The sequence below is a fragment of the Oncorhynchus kisutch genome, linkage group LG11 (assembly GCF_002021735.2).
Source record: "Oncorhynchus kisutch isolate 150728-3 linkage group LG11, Okis_V2, whole genome shotgun sequence".
Lineage (NCBI taxonomy): Eukaryota > Metazoa > Chordata > Actinopteri > Salmoniformes > Salmonidae > Oncorhynchus > Oncorhynchus kisutch.
In genome coordinates, this window is record NC_034184.2 from 11,471,528 (window position 1) to 11,490,647 (window position 19,120).

Here is a 19,120-nt window from a genome sequence, read left to right on the forward strand (position 1 = left end):
CTTCCAGTTCTCTGCTGCCAATGGCTGGAGCGAATTGCAAAAATCGCTGAAGATGGAGAATTATATTTCCCTCACCAACTTTAAACATCAGCTATCTGTGCAGCTAACCGGTTGCTACAGCTGTACACAGCCCATCTGAAAGTAGCCCATCCAATCTACCTACCTCATCCCCATATTGTTTTTATTTACTTTTCTGCTCTTTTGCACGCCAGTATTTCTACTTGTACATCATCTGCACATCTATCACTCCAGTGTTAATTTGCTAAATTGTAATTACTTCGCTGCTATGGCCTATTTATTGCCTTACCTCCTCACGCCATTTGCACACACTGTATATAGAATTTCTTTTTTTTCTATTGTGTTATTGACTGTATGTTTGTTTATTCCATATGCAACTCTGTGTTGTTGTTTGTGTAGCACTGCTTTGCTTTATCTTGGCCAGGTCGCAGTTGTAAATGAGAACTTGTTCTCAACTAGCCTACCTGGTTAAATAAAGGTGTTCTCAACTTGCCTACCTGGTTAAATAAAGGTGAAATAAAAAATATAAAAAATAAATGGTTTTGCACTCTATGCACACTCACTAGACTCTACCCACACTCACACACATACTACACTGACACTCCAACACACACATTGTACATAGCTGCTGCTGCTACTCTGTTTATCATTTATCTTGATTGCCTAGTCAATTTTACCTCTGCCCACATGTATTACCTCAATTACCTCAACTACTTGTACCCTTGTACATTGACTCGATACAGCTCGTATATACCTTTGATATTACTTTTTATTGTGTTACTATTTACTTTTTATTCAGCAAATATTTGTCTTACTTTTTAACTCTGCACTGTTGGAAATGGGCTCATGAGTAAGCATTTCACTGTAAAGCCTACACATGTTCTATTCTGCGCATGTGACCCATAAAATGTGATTTGCTCGGTAAATAGGAGGAACAAATAGCCATTCCTAAGACGTGTCCTGCACATTTTTGATGTGGGTCATAAAGTCAATGAGGGATGTCAAGTGTCCTACCTCTGGAGTGGCGCAATGGTCTAAAGCACTGCATCTCAGTGCTTGAGGCGTTACTACATACCCCCTAGTTCAAATCCAGAGTGTATCACCGGCGGTGATTGGGAATCTCATAGGGTGGCGCACAATTGGCCCAGAGTAGTAATTGTATTTAAGAATGTGTTCTTAACTGACTTTCCGAGTTAAATATAGGTATAAAAATGTTAAAAATGTGCTTCTACACCTGCATTGCTTGCTGTTTGGGGTTTTAGGCTGATTTGATTTGAATACAGTATAAATGGTTTGATATAGTACAAATGATCCATCTATTAGTACAGTGTCCCTCAGCAGTTCAGGTGGTACAAGAGGTTTTGATGAAAATTTATCTCTTTAGATTTCATGGTTCTTCCTGTAATCTTCAGCTGAACCGAGTGATAGTGTGTTCAGAGAAATGAAAAGATGTCAGTGGGACAGTGGGCAGGGTTGAGGAATGCAGCTAAGGAGTTCTGGAGGAGAGCAATTTAACAGCAGGACCCACACCCCATACTGCATTTGTCTCCTGTGGTGAATTGATTTGTTTTGGATGGTATCATTACAGAGGAGTTTCAGGAAGCTTGTGACCTCATTTTAATGCATAACAAATAGATAGTTTGAAACCAGAAGACTAAAAGAATGATGATGGTTTGTGTAAAGAATGTGTTCTTAACTGACTTTCCGAGTTAAATATAGGTATAAAAATGTTAAAAATGTGCTTCTACACCTGCATTGCTTGCTGTTTGGGGTTTTAGGCTGGGTTTCTGTACAGCACTTTGAGATATCAGCTGATGTACGAAGGGCTATATAAATAAATTTGATTTGATTTGATTTTTTAAATACCTCCACTATCAACAGCGACTTCCAACACGTTAACTTTTGAGTCTTTTAGCAGACGCTTTTATCCAGAGCGACGTACAATAGTGAGACACAACAGCTTTTGGGCTCATCTGACACATATGGCTAAAACGCATGGACATGATTTCAAGCTATTACGTATATCCGGGAAACATAAAGGGCATGAACAATTTGCTGCCACCGGCTGACGAGGCATCTACTATCGGTTGGCCATCTGAAGACTGTCCCCATTTCTCAATTTCTTAGTCCTGAAGTATCCTACACCATTTTCCTCTTCTGTGAGCGGACAAGCGCAAATGTATCGGTAAATATGATGTGTTGTATGTGTAATATTTGGGCAAAAAAGCAGAATTTCATTACAGTAAATGTAACTTAATTTTGTGAACTTCTGGTTTATGATTTCAGAAATATAATTGGGTTGGTCGTCATGTCACTTCCACTGATTCTGAGCCCCCAAGTTTTGGGGCTCGCGACAGACGGTTTGAGCAATCTTCGTAGGTTTACTTTTACGCATAACATTTTACGCATAACATTTAATACAATACGTTTTTTTAACAAAATGTAAAGTAAACTTATGTTGTTTACATTTTTTATTCAGAAAATATTGCAGGCAAGCTCAGCTTCATTCAGAGGGAAGGAAATGTGACTTATCTGCGGGACAAGGAGCTGGCCACGGAAGTTCCAACCGAGACAAAGTTTGAACTGTTCGATCCAAGGAACACTTTACGCACTGCCAGATTCAACTATACCTGGGACTTCGGCAACGGGTAGGCCTATGTGGACTGCCTGTTTATCATCGAATGTATGTTTTGTAGTTTAGGCTATACATTTAAATATTATGTGGTTGTTTCATTTGTTATTTATTTATTCGATATTGTGTGATGCTGTTTTTTTACTGTAAGGATTACTGTGGTTTCTGTTGTCTTGTCAGTGTTGAATGTATTCCATCAGGGATCACGTTAGAAACAAGTGGAAATGCTTTAACCTGTTATCCCTGGGTTGTCCATGGTGCATATTTTTTTCCCAATCAATCAACCAATAAATATTCTGGTTTTGTAAGAGAGGTGCGGAAGGGATCGGAGCCGTCTGTGCACTATAACTACTCATCCCCTGGAAACTACACTCTGCGGCTGAGAGTTGGGGCCCAAGTGAACAAAACCTCTACTCCACTAACTGGGGTATACACCATGGACGTTACAGTTTTGGGTAGGTAGACAGAATACACATCATTGTTGTTCATAATTATCTGGTTTGAAATAGTAGAGCTTTTAAATATCACATTAGGTTTACCATAAAGTAAGTGACACCACAACATCAATGTAGGTGTATTGCACATCTCTGCTATTTTCCAGACGCCATCAGAAATATTGAGTTGAGCCCTTTGAGTTTCGAGGTTTCCAGAAACAACAGTCTGGTTGTTCATGTGGATGGAAGGTGGGTACAATTTCTCAGTAGGCCACACAATTAACACACACAACATACTAAACATGTATAACACATCAAATAATCAGCTCATTTATTCTCTCTCTCCTCTCTCTGTTTCCTAGTCTTCCAATGTGGGTGTGTTGTATTTATTCTCATCATCTCTCTCTCTCTCTCTCTCTAGTCCTCCCATGTGGGTCTGTTGGAGGTTCCTACAGAACTGTGTATCAGCAACCCCTACAGGCTGTCACCTGACCATGCTGTATGAGAACACCATGACACTGAATCACACCTTCACAGCTTTAGGAGTCCACTGTCTGGACATCAGCGCCCGCAACAACATCAGCAAACTGCAGACCTCCTACAACATCTTTGTGAGGAGAGATCGTAAGTCTGGTGTTATCATGTGGTCTGTGGAGATTTGGTCCACATTAGTCACGCTAGGCAGAAGCTACAGGATAGTACAGTACAGTTCACACTTTGTCCTCTCACTTTTTTGGGAAGGCCCAAAAAATTATCAAAGACTCCACCCAAGTCATACGGTAGACTTTTCTCTCTGCTACCACACGGCAAGCGATACAGGAGCGCAAAGTCTAGGACCAAAAGGAAGCTTCTACCCCCAAGCCATAAGACTGCTGAACAATTAATCAATTAGCCACCCGGACTATTTACATTGACCACTCCCCCCCTCCTTTTTTTTTACACTGCTGCTACTCTCTGTTTATTATCTATGTATAGTCACTTTACCCCTGCCAGGTTAACTTGAGTAACCTGTACACATTGACTCGCTACCGGTACCCCCTGTATATGGCCTCGTTATTGTTATTTTTATTTGAATATTTTTTATTTATTTAGTAAATATTATTTTAACTCTTTATTGAACTGCATTGTTGGTTAAGGGCTTGTAAGTAAGCATTTCACAGTAAGGTCTGCGACCTGTTGTATCCGGAGCATGTGACAAATACAATTTGATTTGATTTGAATACAGTATAAATGGTTTGATATGGTACAAATGATCCATCTATTAGTACAGTGTCCCTCAGCAGTTCTGGTGGTACAAGAGGTTTTGATGAGAATTTACCTCTTTAGATTTCATGGTTCTTCCTGTAATCTTCAGCTGAACCGAGTGATAGTGTGTTCAGAGAAATGAAAAGACGTCAGTGGGACAGTGGGCAGGGTTGAGGAAGTTCTGGAGGAGAGCAATTTAACAGCAGGACCCACACCCCATACTGCATTTGTCTCCTGTGGTGAATTGATTTGTGTTGGATGGTATCGTTACAGAGGAGTTTCAGGAAGCTTGTGATCTCATTTTAATGCATAACAAATAGATAGTTTGAAACCAGAAGACTAAAAGAATGATGATGGTTTGTGTAAATAGGAACATGATTCAATGGTGCACAAAGTTAAGATAAGAGGAGACATGCTAATAATCATGTATGCATATACTCGGGAGTATGACAGTTACTAATCGGGAGTTAATTGTGAAAGAAAATCAATTCTGCTTGTAGAACGTCTGACCAGTATTCAAGCTTGTCTAACTGCATCACGTAATACTGTAGAAAAACAATTCTCTCTTTGTCTTCTTCTAGCCCCCATTAACCTGCTCTTCACCCTGACATGTACTGGGATCATCTTGGTAATACTCGCCTTCATCACTGTTATAGCCTGTCGCACTAAGAATGGACACAACAACAAACCACAGGTAGGAGACTGACAGAGGGACTTGTTGAATGTTAGGCCCTGTATCAGTACTTATCCCAAAGAAAGGAAGCTATTCTACAATATGTCCACATGAGGGTGATATATACCTAACAAATTGACTAACGATCAACTCCAAAAATTGTTCGTAGCAGTAAAAAGCGCTGTCAAGCAGTGTTGTAGTACTTGAGTGCAGGACTTAGTTTTGGTTCAGACTCGACTCACAATTCTCATGACTCGTGACATGACTCGGACTCCACCAGCAGCAATGATAGATAACTGTATTATCTAATCAGCCTTACAAACGTGAAACATTGTAATGAAATGTAGCTTAGCAAATGGTTGGACTGCAGCTTTTAGCACTACCAAAAGACTCAGACTTGGATTCAGACTCGGACTCAAGGTTTACTGAACTCTACATCACTGCTGTCAAGTGATGGGGGTTTGCACAGTGTATTTGTTCTTGTTCAATATGAAACTACTAATAAATATTCAGACAATGCAGCCCTACAAACTCCAAAAAACACTTGTGTGTCAGTGTAAATATGCATTTTTTATTTTACAGATGTCTAAGTCCAGTAACGCCACTTTGAACTCCAGTTTGAACATGGAACTGCAGCCACAACAGGACATCCCTGATATCAGTAGTGATCTCTATGTGTCCAGGCCAAAGAACGAAGAGGTCCAACCCCTTCTACAGCACGGGACCAGATCTGTCGCCAAATCCTACCGCAACTAGTCTTCTAGTTCTTCTACTTCTATACACTTTGATTTGAGCTTTGTGTTGGACTGATTCAAGTCAAATGTTAATAGTTTGCTAACAATGTATTGTTTGAGATGAATATATGGCACCAGTAACATTGAACTATACATTGTCAGTGATGTAATACCGATGTAGATTACATTCTCCTGTCTGTGTGGATGTTATACTTACACTATTTTGCCTCTGATGATCTCATCCTCAGACCCAGCCAAAAGCCTGACCTCGAAAACTAAATATCCATCCAAGGGGTTTTAGAGGATTGGATCCTCTATAATAGATGACAGCTGCCAGTAACCCTGTAGGGAAGTGTCCTAATGTGTATTATTACCCAGTGATTTATATATACGCTAGATGACTGATCAGTGGTGCTGTGTTGAATCCACCATGCCTCCATTTTGGCACTCCCCCACCATTGTATAAACATTTTGGGAAGCTATAGAAATGCATTTATTCATGTCTATATTCATTCTTGCCACATTTATTCTATTACAGACACCTTATCGCATACATTTTAATTACATTTCATTCCTAATGTTACTATCCCCACTAAAACAAAAGAATACTTAAATACATGTAATTTTGTCCCTGAAACATTTATTTGAAATACTGTAGAGTTCCATTCATTCCTATGGAGGCCTGCTCCTACTTGGGAGTGCCAAAATGCAGATCGACGGCTTCAAAGCCTCTCAATGGCAAATAGATAGCATAAGCAATCCAGTTTTATATATACATTGCTGGTATTACCTAACCATACTGGCTGTCACCACAGATGGTCCATTATATTGACCAGATACTCCATTGGCCACTCTAAGAATTAAAAAAATGTCTTCAAAAATGTAAGGCAGATGGGAGGAAAAGAGATCGGGTAAGACCATTCTAGCCAATGAGAAGGCAGATACACGTGTGATAACACGCAGAACCAATGAGAGAGCAGATACACGTGTGATAACAGGCAGAACTCTGATATAAGGGGCTTTTTATGTCACATCCGACTAATATCAGTACAGTCATAACAACCTAAGCATTACAAAACCCCTATTAGATCAAATAAGCCACATGTTGAAAATTAGCCATGACATTTTTGGTAATCACTCTCTTTGACCTCCATACAAAAAACCTGGCTTGGTGAGAGGAAAAAAACAACAACAAAACGCCACCTGCTGGAGAAGACAGCTTTTGGGCCGAGTTATTCCTCTGCTGTCACCAAACCCACCTTTCAGTCAGGGCAACAGAGATGAATTCATGACTAATGACAATGACCTTGATTGACAGATGGCTTTAGCTTACATATTTATTTAGCAGAAATTGTATTTTAATTTGGGTTTGGGAGTGTGACTCATCAACATCTTTAGAACATTTTAATTTAATTTACAAAATGTTTTTATGGAATGCCAAGAAAGTCAATAATGAAAGTAAAAATAAATCAAGCGTCATTGTCAGTAAGAAGTCTTGTTATATTTACAATGTTATTCACAGGTTATTGTCCCCCAAAATGTATGTATTTGTTGGGTAATCGACATCTGTCGCCATTATTTCTACATATTTATCTTGCTGTTCACGACTGTAACCTACTTGCTGCTCACGACTGTACCAAAGGTATTATGTATCTGAATGGTATCTTACAATACAATCTAACTTGAGTTGTAGGCCTACTTCATGTTACGCACCCACAATCATTAAATAATATGAATTGTTATTTTATGTATTTTTCTATTTGATATATATTTTTCTATTTTTACCACTTTATGGTATAATGTACCCCAATTGAACAATGCAGAGACCGGATAGAATATTAGTCAAAGTGAATGTTCGCAGTGGTGTAAAGTACTTATGTAAAAAAAACTTTAAAGTACTACCTAAGTTGTTTTTTGGAGAATCTGTACTTTACTATTGATATTTTTGACAGCTTTTACACTACTTCACAGGGGCGGCAGGGTAGCATAGTGGTTAGAGTGTTAGAATGTAAAGGTAAAATTAAAAATACATAAAAACTACAATGTACCTTTTACTCAGTACATTTTCTCTGACACCCAAAAGTACTCGTTACATTTGGAATACTCTGCAGGACAGGAATATTGTGCAATTCATGTACTTAGGTTACTAGGGGGTAACTAGCCCCCCCTGAGAACAATGTATAATTGCTGACACAAAAAAAGCTAAGTTTGGATGAAAATTGGATTGTGGATGAATATCATGCTTAGGCGAATAAACTATCAAGGGAAATAAATGGCTATAGTTTACACTTTTTAAGTTACCCCCCAGTTATTTCATGAAATGTTGTTTTTAGAAAAGTGGAGCATTTAAAGAAAGTAACTCCCCCTGGTAGAATATTATGGCATAGGGTTTCACACAATTGTGTTCAAATCCATGTAATCCGTTTCATTTAGAAATTCTTTAGTAAGTAATACTTAAAAGCTAAGTCTAGTAGTCTTATTTTAATTATTTAAATAAAATATTGGGGGAAATGGTGTTGCACATGTCACCATTAATAGGGGCACTATGAGGAGATTTGATTTAAAGTCACTCTTTTTAACTGACCTGCACATTCATTTTCTTTGTTCTTTCTTTGTTGTTCCTTTTACATAAAATCCATTATGTACAATTGCACTAAATATGAATTTGAATCCCAGCAGTCTTTGAAATTACATTCAGGAGCAAAAGGTTTTCAATAGTTGTTTTCAATTCATAAAATAAATAATTCATTGGAATATAATATTGGGATGGATAATAAATAATAACATCAAATAACATTGGAAATAACATTTAATAAAAATATCGTAACTCAGTGTAACATTGGTGGCAACTTTCTTATGCTCTGCTATTGCACAATTCTAATTTGTACCTGTAGGGCACAAATAAATCTATCCCCAGTAAAATTGGAGCGCAACTCACGAGCCCACATTTTGCACTGCTCACACCTAATCCAGTACCCACCTGTGACTGAAAACAGGGGGAGAGATGCCAAGTGAAAAGCTCTCTCTTAAAAACTTAGATCGCTATATAGCTATATGCCATAAAATGTTGTGTAAAATAGCTAAAAGGCTATACAATTGCATTAACGGTAAAGCTATCAGTCACTAGTGGAAACATTTGCAACTGAAATTAAGTTACGTTATCTTTTTTGAATGTATTTTAACTCAGACATTCTGGTAGTAAGGATGCTAGCTAGTACTCCTAGCAGTTTACTAACATATCCTAGCTAGGTAACTAACATTTACTGTTAGTGAAATTGCTAGCTCACAAGTTAGCATGAACTAGCACAAACTGGGCTAGTCACTGTCTAAATGACAAATAGAAATACATTCATAACCTTAAAGGGGTAACTAGCCCCAAGGGGATGGGGGAGTTACTACTTTACAAATAAAATATCTAAATGTTTCATTCTAAACAAGTGGATAATTTATCTAAAGGCTTTCCTACTTGTATATTTAAAAATGATTTGGGATCGGTGTCCCTTCCACGGGATGGTTGAGCTAACGTAGGCTAATGCAATTAGCATGAGGTTGTAAGTAACAAGAACATTTCCCAGTACATAGACATATCTGATATTGGCAGAAAGCTTAAATTCTTGTTAATCTAACTGCACTGTGCAATTTACAGTAGCTATTACAGTGAAAGAATACCATGCTAATGTTTGAGGAGAGTGCACAATTTTGAACATGAAAAGTTATTAATAAACAAATTAGGCACATTTGGGCAGTCTTGATACAACATTTTGAACAGAAATTCTAGGGTTCCTTGGATCAGTCTAAAACTTTGCGTATACACTGCTGCCATCTAGTGGCCCAAATCTAAATGGCAGCCTTTCATTGCATTTCAAAAGTGATGGTAAAAATACAAAAGAACGGTTGTTTTTTTCTTTGTATTATCTTTTACCAGATCTATTGTGTTATATTCTCCTACATTCCTTTCACATTTCCACAAACTTCAAAGTGTTTCCTTTCAAATGGTACCAAGAATATACAAGCAGTTATATTTGGTTATGTCATTTTTGGCGAAAATTGAAAAAAGGGGGGATCCTTAAGTGTCAAAAGTAAATGTAATTGCTTAAAATATACTTACGTATCAAAAGTAAAAGTATAAATAATTTCACATATTTTAAGCAAGCCTGAAGGCACAATTTTAAATATAGCCAGAGTTTAGTGTGTCTACCAGATCAGAGGTAGAAGGGATGACCAGAGATGTTCTCTTGATAGGGTAGTAGGGGGTAATTAGCCCTCCGGTGTAACTGCCCCTCCCCCTGTAATTCACATAAAGATGTCACCAAATTCTCTCCCCAACATTTTCCCTGTCTGTTACTGTTCTCGCTGAACAAAAAATGTCCTCTGTGTCATCACAACTTTTGGAGATATTTCAACAAAACAAGTTGATCCAATTTTTTGACATTTTGAAAGTTCCAATGAAGTTAGATCTATATATGTGTTTTTAAACCTCTTAAGTATATTTAAAACCAAATACTTTTAGACTTTTAATAAAGTAGTATTTTACGAGGTGACTTTCACTTGAGCCATTTTTAATGAAGGTATCTTTATTTTTACTGGAGTATGACAATTGGGTACTTTTTCCACCACCGAATGGTCGACGACTAGTTTCACACTGCTAGGTCTGGGGACTTTTCTCATGTGAGCAAAGGTCAGTGCTTCATCCTCTCGCCTGCGTGACACGAAACCTGTCAAGTGGTGGAGTGTGTCATTTGTAAGCAAAAGGAAATCGGTCCTACCCTTCTCAATAGCCTCCTTTTGGCGAAGAGGTACACGTATTCTACTGAGGAAGAGGATTGATATATGCCATTTGAATCTGATGTTATATTGTCGGAGGAGAAAAGCATGCACACATTTAAAAACGATACGCCAATATCGAGTTGTTGATCCACCTACATCACCAGCGGTTGATTCCGTTACCGGTTGGGATACTTAGACAAGACAACATTGTTATATATGAAATGGTGGCATTGTAATTATTTTTCCTAGAGTGCTACCACGATTTATGTTGTATTCCACTTCACACCTGTAGGTGTTGGCTTTAAAGCAGATAACCATTATGCATTTTAAGCACCATTAGCCAGTAGTTCATATTAGGCTCTGTACACTTGACAATGGCCATCAAAAGTAAACTTACTCCCTATGATCTAAAAATTAACCCTAAATATGAAAGACATTTCCTAATTCATCCCTAGAGTGACTTAGTTGTTCACAGAAGCGATCCCTAGAGTGACTTAGTTGTTCACAGAAGCGATCCCTAGAGTGACTTAGTTGTTCACAGAAGCGACCCCTAGAGTGACTTAGTTGTTCACAGAAGCGATCCCTAGAGTGACTTAGTTGTTCACAGAAGCGACCCCTAGAGTGACTTAGTTGTTCACAGAAGCAATCCCTAGAGTGACTTAGTTGTTCACAGAAGCGATCCCTAGAGTGACTTAGTTGTTCACAGAAGCGATCCCTAGAGTGACTTAGTTGTTCACAGAAGCGACCCCTAGAGTGACTTAGTTGTTCACAGAAGCGATCCCTAGAGTGACTTAGTTGTTCACAGAAGCGACCCCTAGAGTGACTTAGTTGTTCACAGAAGCAATCCCTAGAGTGACTTAGTTGTTCACAGAAGCGATCCCTAGAGTGACTTAGTTGTTCACAGAAGCGACCCCTAGAGTGACTTAGTTGTTCACAGAAGCAATCCCTAGAGTGACTTTGTTGTTCACAGAAGCGATCCCTAGAGTGACTTAGTTGTTCACAGAAGCGATCCCTAGAGTGACTTAGTTGTTCACAGAAGCAATCCCTAGAGTGACTTAGTTGTTCACAGAAGCGATCCAGAGAGTGACTTAGTTGTTCACAGAAGCGATGAAAGGCATCATTCACAGGGGTCTGGTAATTTCTCCTTGTATGGCTTTATCGTGTGGTCATATTCAGTACTTGAGCTCATAACTTGATAATATTACGGAACAAAAATATAAACTCGACCTGCAACAATTTCTAAGATTTGTTACGGTTCATCTAAGGAAAATCAGTCATTTTAAAATTATTTTTATTTAACTAGGTAAGTCAGTTAAGAACAAATTCTTATTTACAATGACAGCCTATGGCGGCCAAACCCGGACGATGCTGGGCCAATTGTGCGCCACCATATTGGACTCCTAATCACGGCCGGATTTGATGCACCCTGGATTCAAATCAGGGACTGCAGTGACGCCTCTTGCACTGAAATGCAGTGCCTTAGACCGCTGTGCCACTCGGGAGCCAAATTGAATTGAGATAAATTCTTCAGGCCCAAATCTGTGGGTTTCACATGACTGGGAATAGAGATATGCATCTGTTGGTTACAGATACATTAAAAAAAGATAGGAACGTGGATCAGAGAACCAGTCAGCACCTGGTGTGACCACTATTTGTCTCATGCAGCGCGACACATCTGCTTCGCATAGAGTTGATCAGGCTGTTGATTGTGGCCTGTGGAATGTTATCCCACTCCTTTTCAATGGCTCTGCGAATATGCTGGATATCGGTGGGAAATGGAACACGCTGTCATATACATCGACCCAGAGCATCCCAAACATGCTCAATGGGTGACATGTCTGGTGAGTATGCAGGCCATGGAAGAACTGGGGCATTTTCAGCTTCCAGGAATTGTGTACAGACCCTTGCAACATGGGGCTGTGCATTATCATGCGGAAACATGAGGTGGTGGGGGCGGATGAATGGTATGACAATGAGCCTTAGGATTTCATCATGGAATCTCTGTGAATTCAAATTGACATTGATAAAATGCAATTGTGTTCGTTGTCTGTAGCTTACCTGCCCATACCACAACCCCACCACCGTGGGGCACTCTGTTCACAACATTGACATCAGCAAACCGCTCACCCACACTGCGCAATAAAGGTGGTCTGCATTTGTGAGGCCGGTTGAATGTACTGCCAAATTCTCTAAAACGACCTTGCGGGCGGCTTATTGTAGAGAAATTGACATTAAATGATCTGGCATCAGCTCTGTTGGACATTCCTGCAGTCAGCAATTCAATTGCAAGCTCCATGTCCTCATCTGTCCTCAGTTGCAACATTCAGTTCCAAACAGCCTTAGGAAGCAATGTCAGCACAAGAACTGTTCGTTGAGAGCTTCATGAAATGGGATACCATGGCCGAGCAGCCGCACGCAAGCCTATGATCGCCATGTGCAATGCCAAGAGTCGGCTGGAGTGGTGTAAAGTTTGCCGCCATTGGACACTGGAGCAGTGAAGCTTCACCATCTGGCAGTCCGACGGACGAATCTGGGTTTGGCGGATAACAGGAGAACGCTACTTGCCCAAATATATAGTATATACAGTATATATATATATATATAGTAAAATCTTTGAGATTGTTACATGTTGTGTTTTTATTTTCGTTCACTGTAGGAGGAAAAATGTAAATTGGCCGTTACTAAGAAGTGTCCTGCACATTTTTGATGTGGGCCATAAACTCATGTGTATCCTCCACCATGGACAGTGATTTACAACACAACAACTCTTTGTAATCTGAGGCAGGCACATGGTTAAAACGCATGGACATAATTTCAAGCTTGTACATGTATCTGTGAAATTTAGAAGGCATGAATTAGCTGACACCGGCTGACAAAGCACCTATTATAGGTTGTCCATTTAAAGACTGTCCACATTTCTAAACGTCTTAGTCCTGAAATATCCTACACCATCTGCCTCTTCACAAGTGCAAATGTATCGGTAAATATGATGTGTTGTATGTGTAATATTTGTGCAAATAATTAGATTTACATTGCAGTACATTCAACATCATTTTGTGAACTTCTGGTTTATGATTTCAGAAAAATAATTGCGTTGGTCGTCATGTCACTTCCACTGATTCTGAGCCCCCAGGTTTTTGGGCTCACGACAGACGGTTTGATCCATCTGAGTAGGTTTACTTTTACGCATAGACAACATTATTTCAATACAACACAATTTTAACAAAATGTATACTAAACACATAATTTTTACATTTTTACTCAGAGAATATTACAGGCAAGCTCAGCTTCATTCAGAGGGAAGGAAATGTGACTTATCTGCGGGACAAGGAGCTGGCCACGGAAGTTCCAACCGAGACAAAGTTTGAACTGTTCGATCCAAGGAACACTTTACGCACTGCCAGATTCAACTATACCTGGGACTTCGGCAACGGGTAGGCCTATGTGGATTCCCTGTTTATCATCGAATGTATGTTTTGTAGTTTAAGCTATACATTTAAATATTATGTGGTTGTTTCATTTGTTATTTATTTATTCGATGTTGTGTGATGCTGTTTTTTTACTGTAAGGATTACTGTGGTTTCTGTTGTCTTGTCAGTGTTGAATGTATTCCATCAGGGATCACGTTAGAAACAAGTGGAAATGCTTTAACCTGTTATCCCTGGGATGTCCTCAATTAATCATTTTGCTCAATAAATTATCAATCAATATTCTGGTTTTGTAAGAGAGGTGCTGAAGGGATCGGAGCCGTCTGTGCACTATAACTACTCATCCCCTGGAAACTACACTCTGCGGCTGAGAGTTGGGGCCCAAGTGAACAAAACCTCTACTCCACTAACTGGGGTATACACCATGGACGTTACAGTTTTGGGTAGGTAGACAGAATACACATCATTGTTGTTTATAATTATCTGGTTTGAAATAGTAGAGTTTTTAAATATCACATTAGGTTTACCATACAGTAAGTGACACCACAACACCAATGTAGGTGTATTGCACATCTCTGCTATTTTCCAGACGCCATCAGAAATATTGAATTGAGCCCTTTGAGTTTCCAGGTTTCCAGAAACAACAGTCTGGTTGTTCATGTGGATGGAAGGTGGGTACAATTTCTCAGTAGGCCACACAATTAACACACACAACATACTAAACATGTATAACACATCAAATAATCAGCTCATTTATTCTCTCTCTCCTCTCTCTATTTCCTAGTCTTCCAATGTGGGTGTGTTGTATTTATTCTCATCATCTCTCTCTCTCTCTCTGTAGTCCTCCCATGTGGGTCTGTTGGAGGTTCCTACAGAACTGTGATTCAGCAACCCCAACAGGCTGTCACCTGACCATGCTGTATGAGAACACCATGACACTGAACCACACCTTCACAGCTTTAGGAGTCCACTGTCTGGACATCAGCGCCCGCAACGACATCAGCAAACTGCAGACCTCCTACAACATCTTTGTGAGGAGAGATCGTAAGTCTGGTGTTATCATGTGGTCTGTGGAGATTTGGTCCACATTAGTCACGCTAGGCAGAAGCTACAGGATAGTACAGTACAGTTCACACTTTGTACTCTCACTTTTTTGGGAAGGCCCAAAAAATTATCAAAGACTCCACCCAAGTCATACTGTAGACTTTTCTTTCTGCTACCACGGCAAGCAATACCCGAGCGCCAAGTCTAGGACCAAAAGGCAGCTCCTACCCCCAAGCCATAAGACTGCTGAACAATTAATCAATTAGCCACCCGGACTATTTACATTGAGACGCCCACCTCCCTTTATTTTTACACTGCTGCTACTCGCTGTTTATTATCTATGTATAGTCACTTTACCCCTAACTACATGTACAAAATAACTTGAGTAACCTGTACTTGTATATAGCCTCATTATTGTTATTTTTATTGTGTTACCTATTTTTATATTATTTAGTACATGTTTTCTTAACTCTATTTATTGAACTGTATTGTTGGTTAAGGGCTTGTCAGTAAGCATTTCACAGTAAGGTCTGCGACCTGTTGTATCTGGAGCATGTGAGAAATACATTTTGATTTGATTTGAATACAGTATAGACTGTTTGATATGGTACAAATGATCCATCTATTAGTACAGTGTCCCTCAGCAGTTCAGGTTTTGATGAGAGGTTTTGATGAGAATTTACCTCTTTAGATTTCATGGTTCTTCCTGTAATCTTCAGCTGAACCGAGTGATAGTGTGTTCAGAGAAATGAAAAGACGTCAGTGGGACAGTGGCCAGGGTTGAGGAATGGAGCTAAGGAGTTCTGGAGGAGAGCAATTTAACAGCAGGACCCACACCCCATACTGCATTTGTCTCCTGTGGTGAATTGATTTGTGCTGGATGGTATCGTTACAGAGGAGTTTCAGGAAGCTTGTGACCTCATTTTAATGCATAACAAATAGATTGTTGGAAACCAGACTACTGAAAGAATGATGGTTTGTTTAAATAGGAACATGATTCAAAGTTGAGACATTCTAATAATCATGTATGCAGATACTCGGGAGTATGACAGTCACTAATTGGGAGATAATTGTGAAAGAAAATCAATTCTGCTTGTAGAACTTCTGACCAGTATTCAAGCTTGTCTAACTGCATCATGTAATACTGTAATATTACAGTATCTGAAGTGTTTTCCAATCCTTGAACTATGGTCAAAACAGTTCTCTCTTTGTTTCCTTATAGCCTCTTTTAACCTGCTCTTCATCATGATGTGTGCTTGGATTGTCTTGGCAATCCTCGCCTTCATCGCTGTTATAGCCTGTCGCCACAAGAAAGGACGCAACAGCAATCCACAGGTAAGAAGGAGACTGATAGAGGGACTTGTTGAAGAATGTTATGCTGTTTCTATACTCCTCCTAAAGATATGAGGCTATTCTACAATGTAGCCACAAACGGTTGATCTACATGTCTACCTAACATATTGACTTAGGATCAATTCCAAAACTTGGTCGTAACCATAGAAAGCACAGTCAAGCGGTTTTGTAGTTTTTATTTGATTTTTATTTAACCTATATTTATACAGATTTTTCTCATTGAGATAAAATCTATTTTTCAAAAGAGACCTGGTCCAACAGCAGCAGACAAAACAACTTACATACACTAACACAACATTGAACAAAACTATAGACACACATACAGTTCAACAATTACATATTACGTCAAGAAACAGGACTCAGAGTTGACTCAGACTAGTAGTGACTTTAGTAGTGACTTTGTTTTCAGAAAATCTCTTCCTTTTGCATAATTGAACCTACTGGCTAAAAACGGTTGAACCACAGCTTTTAGCATGACAAAGGGACTCATGACTCGAGTATGAAGGACTCGAGGTTTACTGGACTCTACATTTACTTTTAGTTATTTATTTAACCTTTATTTAACTAGGCAAGTCAGTTAATAACAAATTCTTATTTACAATGACGGCCTACATCACTGCTGTCAAGTGATGGGGGTTTGCACAGTGTATTTGTTCTTGTTCAATATGAATCTACTAATAAATATTCAGACAATGCAGCCCTACAAACTCCAAAAAACACTTGTGTGTCAGTGTAAATATGTATTTTTTATTTGACAGATGTCTAAGTCCAGTAACGCCACTTACTCCAGTATGAACATGGAACTGCAGCCACAACAGGACATCCCTGATATCAGTAGTGATCTCTATGTGTCCAGGCCAAAGAACGAAGAGGTCCAACCCCTTCTACAGCACGGGACCAGATCTGTCGCCAAATCCTACCGCAACTAGTCTTCATTTATACACTTTGATTTGAGCTTGTTGATAGTTTGCTATCAATGTATAGTTTGAGATTAATATACATTACCAGTCAAAAATATGGACACACCTAATCATTACAGGATTTTTCTTTATGTTTACTATTTTCTACATTGTAGTATAATAGTGAAGACATCAAAACTATGAAAGAACACATATGGAATCATGTAGTAGGGGGGGGGGGGGTATTTGGATCCCCGTATGCTGATAGATGAGACCTGCTAGTAACTCTGTAGGGAACGGTTCTGATGGCTATTACTTCAAGATACTGGCTGTCAACATCTATAGTACATGTTTACAAAATGATTGGATTTTTTTGGAATGCCAAGAAAGTCAATGATGAAAGTAAAGATAAATCAAGTGTCTTTGTCAGCAAGAAGTCTTGTTATATTTACATTGTTATACACTGGTTTTTGTCCCCCAAAATTGATGTATTTGTTGGGTAATCGACATCTGTCGCCGTTATTTCTACATATTTATCTTGCTGCTCATGACTACCAAAAGGTACCATCGTTATTTATTTGAATGGTATCTTACAATACAATCTAACTTGAGATGTAGGCCTTCTTCATGTTATATACCCACAATCATTAAATAATATGAATTGTTATTTTATGTAATTTTTCTATTTGACCATTTTATGGTATAATATACCTCAATTGAACAATGTAGAGACAGGATATAAGATTAGTCAATCGGGAATTGTCGTTGACTCATTTCACTATGCTAGGTCTGAGGCCTTTTCTCTCTGTATGCAACCGGCAATAAGGGTTGGGTGCTGACTCACTGGCTCACACTCCCGGAGCAATTCTTGTTATTTCATTTGGATGCATTTAAATGACAGTGGGCTTACTTTAAAATCAATTCAGTCTACCATTTGAGTCAAACGTTTTGTCTTTTCTTTCGGATGCAGATGCAGAGAGTGAATTCTGATTCATTTAAACAATCTGATCTCCAAAGTCCACATCTATAGTCTCAATCAACCACACACAATACAGCGGTGCAGTACAGCACTGGTTACACGGAGATCATAATGACATTATTAGTTTGTGTTTCTTACATCAGCAAACAGCTAGTTTGTCTTTTCTTAGCAAGTTGCCCTAAATCTTGGGAGACGCTAATTGTTAGCCGCTAATGCTAATAGCTAGCTAATAAATGTACTGAGTAAGAGCAAACATAGCTAGCTAATACAGCCTGATAATACCAGTGATGGTGTAGACCTAAATCAGCATGTTGTTTGTGCGACAGTATCTTCTAAATCAAAGAGGAATATGCAAAGCAAGAATATGTTAGCTAACGTGAACTAACCATACAAATGTAACATTCAAACGAGGCTACAAAGAAAACTAATGGGACTGTAGCGACTGTGTTGACGTCAAAATCGTAGGTGTGAACTAGGTTTCTATTCAAGTGTTGATCGACATGGTAATGGCTCCATAGTATTGGAGAAAAGTTGAAAAAACTGACCCTCCGTTACATCTTGACGTGTCATGTCGTAACGTCAGCACGCATAAAGCAACTATTTCTGTCTTACAATCTCTCTCCACCAGGTGTAGCACTTCTATCATCCTTTAAAAACAAGAAATGGACAGTGACGGGGTAAGGGGGATACCTAGTCATTTTTTCGTCATCATTGCATGCGATCATCATTTTCAAAGCCGCTGTTTACTTCTAAGATCACTTTAGCACCGCCCTAAAAACCTGATTCAAATTTGACACAAACCTTCAAATAGGTATGTAATGACACATTATATAAACTCTTTATAGTGTTTTATTTACATTTTAGAGGCGATAAGGTGATAAGTTGGACAGATCGAGTGAAAAAAAGCAATTTTC

At 38.9% G+C, this 19,120-nt stretch overlaps 2 protein-coding genes across 2 annotated transcripts; both read left to right on the plus strand.

Annotated features, from left to right (window-relative positions):
- Positions 1–2,309: 2,309 nt before the first annotated feature.
- Positions 2,310–8,006, plus strand: LOC109898945 (transmembrane protein 130). The gene is made up of 7 exons (XM_031835281.1): positions 2,310–2,393; positions 2,498–2,666; positions 2,960–3,105; positions 3,252–3,333; positions 3,506–3,708; positions 4,911–5,023; positions 5,585–8,006. Exons 1-7 carry the CDS (start codon positions 2,327–2,329, stop codon positions 5,756–5,758), a joined length of 954 nt encoding a protein of 317 aa, XP_031691141.1. The 5' UTR covers positions 2,310–2,326; the 3' UTR covers positions 5,759–8,006.
- A 5,376-nt stretch (positions 8,007–13,382) lies between these two features.
- LOC116376167 (transmembrane protein 130-like) lies at positions 13,383–17,894 on the plus strand. The gene is made up of 8 exons (XM_031835282.1): positions 13,383–13,483; positions 13,585–13,673; positions 13,769–13,937; positions 14,229–14,374; positions 14,521–14,602; positions 14,773–14,975; positions 16,198–16,310; positions 17,087–17,894. The coding sequence occupies exons 1-8, from the start codon at positions 13,476–13,478 to the stop codon at positions 17,255–17,257; spliced, it is 981 nt and encodes a 326-aa protein (XP_031691142.1). The 5' UTR covers positions 13,383–13,475; the 3' UTR covers positions 17,258–17,894.
- Positions 17,895–19,120: the final 1,226 nt, after the last annotated feature.

What these genes read in the sequence shown, in the direction of transcription:
- LOC109898945 (XM_031835281.1), top strand. Translation starts at nt 2,327, where the DNA reads ATGTCACTTCCACTGATTCTGAGCCCCCAAGTTTTGGGGCTCGCGACA. An exon ending in AGACGGTTTGAGCAATCTTC is followed by an intron (nt 2,394 to 2,497) that starts GTAGGTTTACTT and finishes TTTTTTATTCAG; the next exon opens with AAAATATTGCAGGCAAGCTC. An exon ending in CATCTTTGTGAGGAGAGATC is followed by an intron (nt 3,709 to 4,910) that starts GTAAGTCTGGTG and finishes GTCTTCTTCTAG; the next exon opens with CCCCCATTAACCTGCTCTTC.
- LOC116376167 (XM_031835282.1), top strand. An exon ending in AGACGGTTTGATCCATCTGA is followed by an intron (nt 13,674 to 13,768) that starts GTAGGTTTACTT and finishes ATTTTTACTCAG; the next exon opens with AGAATATTACAGGCAAGCTC. An exon ending in CATCTTTGTGAGGAGAGATC is followed by an intron (nt 14,976 to 16,197) that starts GTAAGTCTGGTG and finishes GTTTCCTTATAG; the next exon opens with CCTCTTTTAACCTGCTCTTC.